The 12,901-nt window shown below is 37.6% G+C and overlaps 2 protein-coding genes across 2 annotated transcripts; both read right to left on the bottom strand.

The window, feature by feature from the left end:
* Positions 1-48: 48 nt before the first annotated feature.
* Positions 49-4,890, bottom strand: LOC144650510 (neuronal pentraxin-2-like). The gene is made up of 4 exons (XM_078510204.1): positions 4,793-4,890; positions 3,205-3,566; positions 1,875-2,088; positions 49-1,327 (listed from the first exon to the last, which is right to left on the bottom strand). Exons 2-4 carry the CDS (start codon positions 3,536-3,538, stop codon positions 931-933), a joined length of 945 nt encoding a protein of 314 aa, XP_078366330.1. The 5' UTR covers positions 3,539-3,566; positions 4,793-4,890; the 3' UTR covers positions 49-930.
* Positions 4,891-5,697: 807 nt separating this feature from the next.
* Positions 5,698-7,753, bottom strand: LOC144648826 (neuronal pentraxin-2-like). The gene is made up of 2 exons (XM_078508279.1): positions 7,570-7,753; positions 5,698-6,186 (listed from the first exon to the last, which is right to left on the bottom strand). Exons 1-2 carry the CDS (start codon positions 7,725-7,727, stop codon positions 5,790-5,792), a joined length of 555 nt encoding a protein of 184 aa, XP_078364405.1. The 5' UTR covers positions 7,728-7,753; the 3' UTR covers positions 5,698-5,789.
* Positions 7,754-12,901: the final 5,148 nt, after the last annotated feature.

Raw genomic sequence — 12,901 nt, 5'->3', positions numbered from 1 at the left:
TTTTTATTGCTTTTTCTGAGGTCCGGACGGTTGACGGTTATCAATCCGATTTCTATTAATCCGAATTATTAGTACACCTTAATTATCCATAATAATAATTAATTATCCATAGTAAAAAAGGATCCGTTTAAAGAAATTTCCTTGTTAAAATATACATTATTTTCCTTTGGCGCGTGCAGCCAAACTTTGGACTTTTTTGGCTGAACCGTTCCAAAAAATTTTTCCTTGCTTTTTTCCTTTTCGTTTTTCTCTGCTTTCTTATTTTTCTCTCTATCTTCTACTCTGTGCATCTCTTCTTCTGGCCTTATTACGTTTAGTGTGCGCTAGACAGTTGAAACGAGATCGCGCGTATGCGGCTTTCTGAAGCACTAAAAGAAACAAAATAAGGACACCAGGTTTAAAACTTTATTGAAACTTTTTTTTTAAGGAAAATGGAGATATCAATGTTTTTCAAATCCATACAAACGGGCTAATAGGACACTCCCATACAAACTCTTACAGTACGCTTTGGTTACCTGTGGTCCAACTTTTCTCATAAGCATCCAGCCCAGCCAGAAAGAGACCTTGTGAAAATTGGAGCAAACTGTAATACGGCTAACAATGAAAATATTTCATGGCGCTGGAATCATTTCCGCATTTGCAAACAGATTTGCATTATTAATAGCCATGCGAAAGACATCACCTTACATCTACATTACTGTTTACTTTTCTGAATATTCAAATTGTAATGGATTGACAGATACTTGTGAACACATGATTTAATTATTATATTTTATGTGGTTGTACATGTGTGCAACAAACTGGATACTAAATACCGAAACAACAGTTTTTAGTACTTACGATAGTTTTATACAATCAAATGACTTGGCTTTCGATGTCAAGTTCGTAGCGGAAAAATCTTGTACGGAGTAAACTGTCAATTCACAAGCCCTATCCATTTAGGGACTCACAAGGAGACGGAATTACAAGCTTTGTATTTCCTTTACGACCATGTGTGAAATGTGACCATTTGAGAACGTTCCCTTTCCCTGACAGACACGACTTTGACAAGCTCTCAATTTCTTCTGCCGATAACACGTGATCCCATAAGTTCACATTCGTCATCATCCCTCTAAACGACTCGTAAACTTCAAAGCCACCTCCGGGAGAATCTTGCTCTATTCCCAGTAAAAAAGATCCTCCCGATTTGATCACGTGACCAGTCTTCAAATCACTTCCTTGTGCTCTTACATCACCATCTTTGTAGAATTTCCATGAGCCTGCAGTATTTTCCCAAGAGGCGCATATGTGATGCCATTTGCCATCAGTAGCGGACACTGACGTTGCTCTGTAAAAAAAAAAGATATGTTTTATTTTTCCACTGCTCAAGACTACCTGCAAAATCGTTATTTTTTAAGTTTAGATACTTAAACCTGGCCGGAATGCATGTACATTTTATCCGAAAGGGCAAAACGTCTTGAAATACAAATAGCAGTTTGTGTTTTTCATTCACAACAAATATTTAAAAAAATAAAAAGAAAGTCATGGCTTTGAAATAAATGGGTTAAAAGGTTAAAAAGAGAAATATAAAAAAAGTCGTTTCTCTCCGTACATAGTAGGTATACCCCTTATTAAAATATATGTTATTGTGCAGATCTTAGCGAAGTGGTTAATATCAGTTAGGTTGCATAACGCATCAGGAAAAAAAAGTTCCAAACGTTAAAGGGGTAGTCAATCATGTCACAAATATATATAGAGGGGGTACAATTTTATACTTTCAAAATGCAGCCGGCCACTGAACTCGGAAAAAAATTAATAAAACGAGAACATAAAACCGCAGACTAGTTACTGTGGAGGGAAGGATATAAGAACTAAAGTAGTTTTTCTTTACTTACTTGAAAAGGCCACCAATACAAAGACGAAATGCATTGTAGTTATAAATAACCAGCTCATTGTGTTCCTCTGGTAACGCATAGCTTATTGGACATCCTTGGCTCTCAGTATCGTCGGACTGCATCCAGAGACACACTGTGAATTGCGTCAGATCTGGCAAGCCTTCCACGTGAACAAAATCGTCACTCTCATTTTGTAGGAATTGGAAAGCGTAAGCTGTGAGGAAAAATTTATCCGCATATGTATATTTCACTCTCACGATTACTTTTATTTGTATGCAACTTGGGTAATGAAATGGTTACGAGTGAAATTAAAAAACATTGCTCCCATTAACAAGTTTTTGGAAGTTGATTGTATAATAAAATTGAACGCTAAAAAATTAGAACGACGTTTCGACCGTTCGACGGTCATTTTCAAGTTAGGTGTTAGAATAAAATTGCATGTGTAAATATAGTAAAAGCGCTAAAATATGTACATACAAACAATAGACAATAAGAATAAAAAGGCTAAAAATGGCTAAAAAATAGCTTTGTGCGAATGGCATGCATAGTTGTAAAAGATATAATTAAAAACGCAGCGAATAAGACGACGAGAATAAGAACATTAACAAGCTTGCTTTGGCACTTCCTTAAAATCTTATACTATGCATGCCATTCGCGCAAAGCTATTTTTTAGCCATTTTTAGCCTTTTTATTCTTATTGTCTATTGTTTGTATGTACATATTTTAGCGCTTTTACAATATTTACACATGTAATTTTATTCTAACACCTAACTTGAAAATGACCGTCGAAAGGTCGAAACGTCGTTCTAATTTTGTAGCGTTCAATTTTATTATACAATTGCTCCAATTATGGTTAAATTATATAAAAAGCCATAATAACTGCCCAAGCTTGGCCAAGAGAATTTAAGAATTTGATTAATGAAAAAAAAATTAATTTATTATTACACGAGTAGTCATTAGATCATTAAAAGGCAAACTGTGGAATCATCCAGGTTCCCTCGATTACAAACTATGAACTTCGGAACTTTTTATGGAGATTAAATGACGGCCATGTCCCTTTTCCATAACCCTCCTCCCAACACCCGACCAACCCCCGGCGCCTGCCTTGATAGATAAATTGTTTTTGACGCCATATTTAACGCCGTTTTGTCTTAATCGGAACGCCCATTGAGGATGAATTTTCTGATTTTGAAATTAAATTGAGTGGAATTGTGCGCCAAGATTATAGAGTAATCTGACATTCATTATTTTAGTCAAATACAGTTTCAGATACGTACAGTTTTTCTTTCCCCTTTTTTTCTTATTTTTCTTTTTGCAAGACAACACCTACCCTTCCTGGGTACTTTAGATAGACGCTTGATGTAGAACCGTTCTGGATCTCGAACAAAATACTCCGGTTTCTCTTCTTTCGTTCCATTGTTCAGCTCACAAACGTTCTCCTGGATAACGTAGTTGAAGCTCTGGCATCTGACGTCTTGTTCGCACTTGAAGTCGCACATATACGGTGCTCGCACCACAGACCTTTTAAAAGTGTGACCCTTGAGAGCCATGCCAGGTATATTATGCTCTGTCATACATTGGCCACTAACCTCACTCGTTGCCATCAGTGTTTCAAACACTGAACAAAGAGTCACGATGAACAATAGCTTTCCATAAATTGTCATTTTGATAAGTTTTTGCAATTTAACAAATCTGAAAGGTAAACAACAAAGTAAAAGTGATTTTTCTAAAGTGAAAAATGACAAAGAAACAAAAAGAGCTTTCATATTTAAAAGATACCGTATAAGCACCTTGAACGAACAATTTATTGCACTTAAACTAATTTTGGGACTTATTGCCTTTAAACTTATATTGATACTTTTTTTTAATTTAAGCTTTTCTTTTTTTTTTAAATTTAAACTTATTCGCAACACACAGAAAAAGTTTCAAGAACATTCTGCTTGCGGGAACTAAACTGAAGGCAACTGGGAAAAATAGCAATACAACTGTACTTGTTAAAACTACGTTATTTTACGTTATTTTGTAAAGCCAATCGATAAAACACTGTAGGTAAAGAAGGAACGATAAAATATATTTGTGATGAACAATTTATTAGGGCCGCGTTTTCTCAGAAAACATCACAAACCACCTTTCTCGCACATTTTGACATCAACTTGGCAATTCCCTATTCATTTCCTTGTGCTTCCAAGTAAACTGTAATTCATTTCCTTTGTCCTAAAACCACCTCAAAGTTATTGCTCCAGGGTATTTAAAATCTTAGCGTTGGTAATCCTGAATTTTCTATTGTCCCGAAATCAAATAAGAAATTGCTCACACTAATTATTTCCGTACTGAAAAGTAGGGTTTAACATAACAGAGAAAGCTGCAAACTAATTTCACTACAGTTTTTTGTGATATTTTATAAAAGAAGTAGCCAAGCTTACAGATTCTACTTTGCACCCAGCTTTTCAGTGTAGAAAAACATTTCACTAGTGATTTGAATATGTCAGGGTTATTTTTTCAGCTTCATTTCTAGCATGACCCTTATTAAATTTGGAAAATTCATTCGTTTTCTTTGAAAGAAAGCTTAAACTTATAAATGGTACTTCAATTTTAAAGGGAACCTTTTATTTAATTTTAAAATAATTCTGAACGGTTCCTGAGAAAAGGTTGGTTTTCAGCTTGAATGTATAGTAAGCCTTTATTTCAAAAGGGTAACTCCATCAGCTTTAACAATAAATGTATCTCTGCTTTGATCGAATTAACTTGTTACTATTTAAAAATTTCACTGAAAGAAAAACATCAAAATAAGATTAAAATCTAGGGAAACAGTCATTTTTATAGCGTAGTGAATGGATAGCGAAAATTTAAAAATTAAGCTCCTATGAGATCAGATATTCTTTGTTTGAAAAATTTATGTTAGCAATTCAAATACGTACCTCGGCTCGTCTTTAAAACGTGTAAGGTGTAGTAGTTAAATATTCGGTAATGTGATGATTGCACCTACTAATGATGCCACAGGAATAACAGAAATGAGCCGCCGCTGTTGGGCAGAAACGCCATGTGCGATCCGGCTGCATATATTGAACGACAAGTGATCGCTTCCGTCCAATAAACAAGATACACGTAAGATTCATAAGATTCAACAACAATTGAGTGCATAGAACAAGGCCTCGAAAGCACTTGGCCTGAAACGAATATAATTGGTCTGATCTGCGAGGTCACATGACAAAACGTTATGCCAGAATATTAATCGTTACGCCAGTGAGGGGAGCAGGGATAGCGCAGTGGTGAGAGCGCTTGTCTCCCACCAATGTAGTTCGGGTTCGATTCCAGCCTGGTGCCAGATGTGTGTTGAGTTAATTGTTGGTTCTCGCCCTTGCTCCGAGGGTTCTCCTCGGGTTCATCTGGTTTTCTTTCTTCCACAAAAACCAACACTTCTAAATTCCAAATCGACCAGGAATCCGAGGGCCACAGGTTTGTCAGTCTCAAGTCCTGTTATGTGTTACCCTCGTAAAATAACGCCAATTTATTTTGTTTATTAGTTTAATACCACTTAAAACCGCAACAAATGACGTACAAATGAAAACGTGTTTATTTTAGTTTTCATCAAAGTTTTCCCTTTAACGAAGTATAAATAGCCATTAACTAAAAAAAACATAGTACACGCTTGTTGTTTAATTAGAACACTTAACAGTTGAAGATCTACAAGAAGATGGGATACCAACCCATTGTATGCTTTTAAGGCCATCGTAAATGATGTCGAAACGTTGTATTTTATTGTCGTTAATTCTTTAAGGCCATCGTGAATGATGTCGAAACGTTGTATTTTATTGTCGTTAATTCTTGCACTAAAAAAATACTCACAAGCTTTGCTTCTCCGACGATTTAACTTTGCCTTTGATTCAAAACTTATAATAACGTTAAACTAGGGCACTAAACAGTTGGAGATCTACATGAAGATGGGATAACAACCCTGGGTGTGCCTTTAAGACCATCTTTGAAATCAGACCACTTGTACACGTTCCCCTCCCCTGCCAGGCATGATTGTGACATATCACGAATTTCCTCTGGAGGAAGCACGTGGTCCCACATGTTGACATTTGTCAGCATTCCTTGGAACGATTGATCTATGTTAAAACCTCCTCCAAATGAGTCTTGCTCTTGAGTCAGGATTAAAGTCCCGTTTGGCTGTATTGCGTAACCTGTCTTGAGCCCATCGCCCCGATGTCTCTCCTGGCCATCTTTGTAAAATTTCCAAACGCCCTTTTCGTTGTTCCAGCACACGCACAAGTGATGCCACCTTTCATCATTTGCTGATAACGATGTCGTCCTTAAGTAAAGAGATAAAAAACAGAAAAAAGTTCTTTTGTTGACTGGTTTAGCAAGATTTAATTTCGATTCAGTGTCGTAAACAAAATCCAAATTAACGACCCTTGCCACTATAAAAGACGGAAGCAATTCAGTGAACAAACTGAAAGCAAATACACGACGTGCGGGAAATCCGGTGCAAGCGAGTGACGATTGGTTTCATTTTACTTTTGATTGGTTGAGAAAGTGGTGGGGTACCATACACTGAGCGAAGTTATGCAAAACCAGAGCAAATGCAAGTATCTTTTGAAACTCAAGGCGAAAATCGCTCTACCATTACGTTAACAAAGCATTCGAACCGACGGCACTTAAAGTGCTACTATGATGAAATTCGTATCTTTCCTTTTGTGTCCGTTTTAACATATTAACAAGAACACTTTATGAGAAGAAAAATGCCGTTCACTTTATTCAAATATCTCTATTCTTTCCAGAGATATTAGAGTTTTTAGAATATGCAAATTAGCAAAATGATGATGTCATACACTCAACCAAATATGAAGAAAGTGATATCTCAACCAATTTTTACCACAAGTCTCTGATTTTTTGCAGTAACCTTCTGGTGGTTGTGTTCCACAATTTGAAACTAATAATTTGGTTACCATGGCGACATACTAGGTTCCAGATCCCCTGGATGCTAAAGGCTTTTCTGGCAGATTCTAGCATTCTTTTTTGATATTTGCCAATGATGGTTTACATGAGTGATTTGGCAAGCATATGAATGAATTTGGCAGTCGTCTTGGCTGGGTTGCATTTTTCCGAACTTAAAAAAATTAAAATATTAAAAGTAAATTGCAGGGGACTGGAAAAGAGTGGGTTGCCATGGTAACGTAATTTTAGTTTAACTGAAAGTATGTTTTCTGTAAAACTATTAGTCTGCCAAGTTTCATTGGTTTCTGCAAAAAAATGACTGAGATAATTCAATTTTTGTACTTGACATAAAATTGGGTTGAGTAGATGACGTCATCAGTTCCCTAATTTGCATATTTTGCGATTTTTTTAAGCTTGAATATCTCCGGAACTAAAATAGATATTTGAAAACGGAAAACGCAATTTTAAACTTTTCGTTAAAAACGCCATTAAACGACTAAAAAATCAATAGGTTAAAATTGCATCACAGTAGCACTTTAAGACATTTGACCATGGACTAGTTGAAATGGTAATGGAGCCACCTTAATTTGTTTTTATCATGGACGAAATCGTATACTCTAAGACTTCTAATGGTATTTAAAAAAATAAAATAAGTACTGCTATCTGAGATTGTGGTACGCAAAACTGGTTACAAACCGACGCTCCACGCTAAACGTTTTATTGATCGACTTTTTTTTCAAGGAATAGAATAACAAACCTGCTCTCTCCATTTATATGCAGTTGAAAACCATTTTTGTATATAATCAGAATTTCGTTGAACTGTCCGCGCACTGCGTAGCTGAAAAGAGTGCCAACAGGAGAAGGATCATTTGACTGCGTCCAGGAACACACAGTGAACTGCGTCAAACGAGGCATACCCCATACTTGAATATAGTCAGCTGTTCCTTTGTGTTGGAAATGAATAACAAAGTCTGCAAAAATAACAAAAATTACGCCTAATTTTGTAATTAATATAGCCTAGAGATTCAAAATATTGTATTATCTAGGTATTTTATCATTAAAGGAATATTCCTCACAGCTCCAGTTGATGAGACGGGGAATGAACCACAAGAGGAACCAGTTGCAAAACAACTTCATACAGGAAGAAATAAACATCGACCACGAGTCAGTTTCATGTACTGCAGTTCAACTCCTAGCACCACTGACTGCTGACCGACACGCAGCGTTAGACATTGATATACAATAATTTTACTGCGGTTTTCAGTGATATGCAAACTATGAAATTCAAAATCCAACTAATGATAGCGTTTGTCGCTGCTGTCAATCATAATTATGGCGACAGCCAAGGAACCACGAAAAACAGAAATAAACAAAATGGATCGAAATCTACCAATCACAACTAACGGATGTGACCTTTTGACCCGAATGAAGTGAACTTCTATTTCCCGAGTGGTCCGCCAAGATGATTGACGGCAGCAAAAAGCTTAAACCGTTGGTTGAGGATTGAAATTCAGAGTTCGCATGTCACTGAAAACCACAATAAGACATAACGATTTGTTGTAGTGTTTTAATAATACAGTGGAGCCTTGTTAATACGGACACCAAGGGAACATGCCAAATTGTCCGCATCGTCTGTATGAAACGGGCTCTTGGACAGAAAGTGATAGTCTGAAATGTCAGCCGTTCTCTCGTCCAAACCCTTCATCGCCCATCGAAGGAACTCACAAACCTGAGTCTGATGGCTTTGTACCGGGATTTTGATCAACAATACCACAGGTCTTTTCATTCTGGAAAGTTAAGTAAAAACAGAATCATTAAATAGCACCACGTAGCACTTCTGTATAACGCTAAGAATTCTTTTTCACTCACTCGCAGAACACATTTGGAAGCAATACTTTTTAAAATATGAAACTAGGTTTTTCTTAAGTTGGGGCCGTTTTCGCCTGCATTTTTTTTTTTCTCGGTCATAACTCTCACCTTAATAATAAGGTTAAAAAAATAAAAGTTATTGCACTATACTACCAGCACACGACCAGTCCAGATTGATAATGAAGAACTTCCGTACACCGACAGATTTACCTATCTCGGCAGCATCATCAGTACGGATGGAGGAACCGACCTGGACATCCAGAGCCGTCTCAACAAGGCCAGGAACTCGCTCAACATGATGAATAAGGTATGGCGCTCCCCCACTTACAGTACTCGTACTAAGCTGAAGCTTTATCAGAGCTGCGTGCTCACAACCCTTCTGCATGGTTCAGAATGTTGGCGCTTAACGGAGAAGGATCTATCCAAACTCTCCACATTTCACACCAAGAGCCTTCGGCGTATTTTACGCATCTTTTGGCCCAATGTAATCTCAAATAAAGATCTCTTTGAACGCTGTAGAACTGAACCAATGGCTACCATCTTGATGAGGAGACGCTGGAGGTGGATTGGCCACGTCGCTCGCCAGGAAACCTCCATTGCAAAAACCGCCCTGCACTGGACGCCAGAAGGGAAATAGCCTGTTCCAGGCTCACGGTAAGGGGAAAGTGAAACACGCGGGCGAGCGCGCGTTATTCGCTCTCCCATAACTACCGAGAGCCTGGAACAGGCTAGAAGGGAAACGAAAGAGAGGTCGCCCAAAGATCACATGGCGACGGACGGTTGAGAAGGAAGTAAGGGAGATGGGGAAGACCTGGGAGGGCATCATGTTCATGGCAAGGAACCGCCAGATGTGGAGGGAGCACGTTGCTGCCCTACATGTCACTTAGGCGTAATGGGCATGAGTGAGTGAGTGAGTGAGTGATAATAAAGGTTTTTTTCGTTTGTTTTACGACTTTGTCACTTGTTAGGTAGATCGCGACGTTTCGACTGTACACTGCTAGTCTTCATCAGGTGATAAGGTCGACTGGTCAGGTGTAACCTTATAAAGCACGCTGCTGCGCTGTGATTGGTTGGTTTGTACAACAGCTGTGAATTCCAATTTCACTAACCCTGTTGATATTGTTAGTGTGAAGTTTTATCTGAACTGCCTCTTTGACCCTGCGTGTGTACCAGTGTGGTTCACGATCAATAAACTTTATCTTTACCACAACTTTTTTTACGATATTACCCCTCACCTTGTCGCTTATGGTGATTTTGCATACCCTCGGCAATATAAGCACTTTAAACGAAAATGAAGGGTGCTTTAGACCGGTAATGCTGTTGCTATGGTAGAATTCATATACAATTAATAACCACAACTTGTACTCTAACGATTGGGCAGTTGTTTAATACCATTTTTAGCTTATATCGCCAAGTATTAAACAGCTAAGAGTATTTCTACTCCACCTGGATGGGAAACTTGTCCACCGCAGGCTGCACCCCTACATGTTGTCAAGTTACCATATTCCACTTGGCAATAACCCAAAGTTAATTCATGCTCTATAGTGGATAATTGTATAACAATTTTAATGTATAAACGTCCGGAACAGTATCATTAGTTGTCCGACACTTTTTTTTTGCTTAATTGCAAAAGAAAAATCATTTCTAGTTCATCCTGCTATGTTTTTCACATTTTCACGTAAAAAGTAGGTTCGATGGGTGACAAAAATTACTTTAAATATAAACAACTAACCTTGCCTTCTCTTATCTGCTGAAACACAAATCCCACTGAGTAGATAAGAGATTTATCTCTGTCGCACAAGTCTTCAACTCCACAGTCATTCAATTCACACAGACCATTGGCGCCTGCTGATCTCTCGTAGCTGTACGAGATGCATCTTGGTTCATCATGGCAGGCCTGAATACAGTTGAACCAGTCTCTGGAGTATAACTGTAGAAAAACATGGCCGACCAAAACATGGTTGTTTTCTGTTACCGGTTGCAATGCAGTACTTATTCCTTGGAGAAGTATCACAAGCAGTTTAAAACTCACGAGGTTCCTGAACATTTTTAAATGAAGAATTTGAAAGGAAAATGTTCTTGTTGTTAAAAACAACACCAGGATACAAGTAAACAACGCGAATAACACAAATGTCCCTGTTTGCACAAAACATCTTATAACCGTCGCCTAAAAGTCTACAGCTAACATCTGTTTTAACAAATCCATATTTTAAAAAAAGCAATCCAATTAAATCCATTCCATGTTTTACAATATGCCCTCAAGCCTTTCCGTTTAATGAGGTTTCCATTTTGCATGTGAACAATTTAAATGTATATTGTACTTCTTTATCTTGTTCCGTTGTAACACTAAAGATGGGTTGCTTTATCCTTGGCAATATTCTATTACTGATGGAAGTTAGCGTGATACATTAGATCGAAACACCTGGCGAAGACTGTTTTTGGTGGCATGTTTATATTTACTTTTGCGAAACTTTATGAAAAAAATGGTTAAAGCCATCAGTATATATATATTTTTTATTTTCTGAAGCATACACTTTACATTATTTTCGGAGGTTGGTTATCTAATATTTTTGCAGTGTTTACACCGGTTGTGAATTCGAAAGTTGCGTGGGCAAAGGGGGCAATATTTTTTCTGAAGCCGATTCATTTTACATTTATTTCGGAAGTCGTCCAATATTTGGCGAAGTTTTTACCGGTTGTTACGTGGGCAAAGGTACAGGTCAAAGGCCTGAGGAGCATCAGGTATCGCCTGTTTTACAGTGCAAATTAAGAGGTTGTAAGTCAGATCGCCATATACTTTTTCGGGTCCAAGCAACTTTATTTAACGAGGATAAACTAGCTCGTAATTTTATCTGAAAAAATAGCGGTGCGTGCAGCAGTGGGATTAAAGGCAAGAATTGACGCGTTTGATGTTTGCTTAAAAAATGCTTGAAATTTAAAATTATTAAAAACTAAACGAGTCGAGTCAACTGAATATTGCATTGTTTTTGTTTCGTGTTACTTCCGTTGACATCCAAACTGAAATTTCATTTAGCATTTTAGAGAAAAAACACGATTCTAAACCGAAAATAGTCCAGTAAACTTCCGACCTAAATTCGGCAAAATGGCTTATTACAACATCTGCTACTAATGTTTTTGAATCAAATCATACAGTACTAAAATATTCGGTAATGTGGTCAATAGCACCCCTTTATGATCCCACAAAATATCATTTGTTACCATCTATCGTTATTTATAGCACGTTTTCACTCGTCCTTCTCGATTAATTCCCCTCCGTTTATTCAAGCGGGTACCGGCGTAACGTGATGTTCATTAGAGAAGATCTGCGTTTAGTGGAGCTTGACCTTGATCCTTGTCGATCAATAAAGTACTTGGTATGCACATAAATAACAGCTTAAAGGCAATTTCAATTTACCTCGCTTACTCCACGGTCCTGAAGAAGGGCTGAAAACTAATTTGTTTGACAACTGCTGTGGAAGTTGGCCTACTTGGTATGCACATAAATAACAGCTTAAAGGCAATTTCAATTTACCTCGCTTACTCCACGGTCCTGAAGAAGGGCTGAAAACTAATTTGTTTGACAACTGCTGAGGAAATTGGCCTGTCGTACCTTTGTACTCCACTGGAAACCAAATGGATTGTAACGTTTTTCTGACTGGAGATGTCGTTGGGGACGTTTCATTCACGTTCCATTTTGTTTATCTTTCTCTTAAATCAGTTTTCCTTTAACTCTTAAGACTACCGAGTGACCTACTGTCTCATCTATTTCTTAACATACTAGTACCCACTCCTAGTGTGAAGTTATCCTGTTTTATTAAAAACTAGCAATGGTATATTGCAGTTCCTGCGTTTTGATTGGTTGACAGCCAATGGTATATGAGCTCATATACCATTGACCACAAATATGGTAGCCGATACGCGTCAACAAAAACAGCTTGGGTGCTAAAATATTGCAATTCTTTGGCCGTTTTAATAAAACATTTATTCCACTCGCGCTTGTTGGAAATGAGATTGTTATAGCCAACTCGGCGCTACGCGCCTCGTTGGCTATCTACCATCTCATATCTAACGCGCGCGAGCGCTCGTAGAATATTTATTAAGTAACTATGATGTGAGTGTAGTTCAAATGACAACACACATGTAAAGTTTTCATAAGTTATATTTATTGAACGCAACAAGATACGCGTAAGAATAAAAAAACAACTAAGTTCACAGAGCCA

The sequence above is a fragment of the Oculina patagonica genome, chromosome 4, assembly GCF_052425735.1.
Source record: "Oculina patagonica isolate OP01 chromosome 4, crgOcupat, whole genome shotgun sequence".
Lineage (NCBI taxonomy): Eukaryota > Metazoa > Cnidaria > Anthozoa > Scleractinia > Oculinidae > Oculina > Oculina patagonica.
This window is presented reverse-complemented; position numbering and strand designations above follow the sequence as displayed.

Bases quoted from the DNA above. Each gene is read 5' to 3' on its own strand.
- LOC144648826 (XM_078508279.1), bottom strand. From the start codon at position 7,727: ATGCCTCGTTTGACGCAGTTCACTGTGTGTTCCTGGACGCAGTCAAAT. The intron at 6,187-7,569 runs GTTTGTTATTCT...TCTTTACTTAAG, and splicing joins CATATAAATGGAGAGAGCAG to GACGACATCGTTATCAGCAA.
- LOC144650510 (XM_078510204.1), bottom strand. From the start codon at position 3,538: ATGACAATTTATGGAAAGCTATTGTTCATCGTGACTCTTTGTTCAGTG. The intron at 2,089-3,204 runs GTAGGTGTTGTC...TTTTCCTCACAG, and splicing joins ATCTAAAGTACCCAGGAAGG to CTTACGCTTTCCAATTCCTA. The intron at 1,328-1,874 runs GTAAGTAAAGAA...TTTTTTTTACAG, and splicing joins TGTATTGGTGGCCTTTTCAA to AGCAACGTCAGTGTCCGCTA.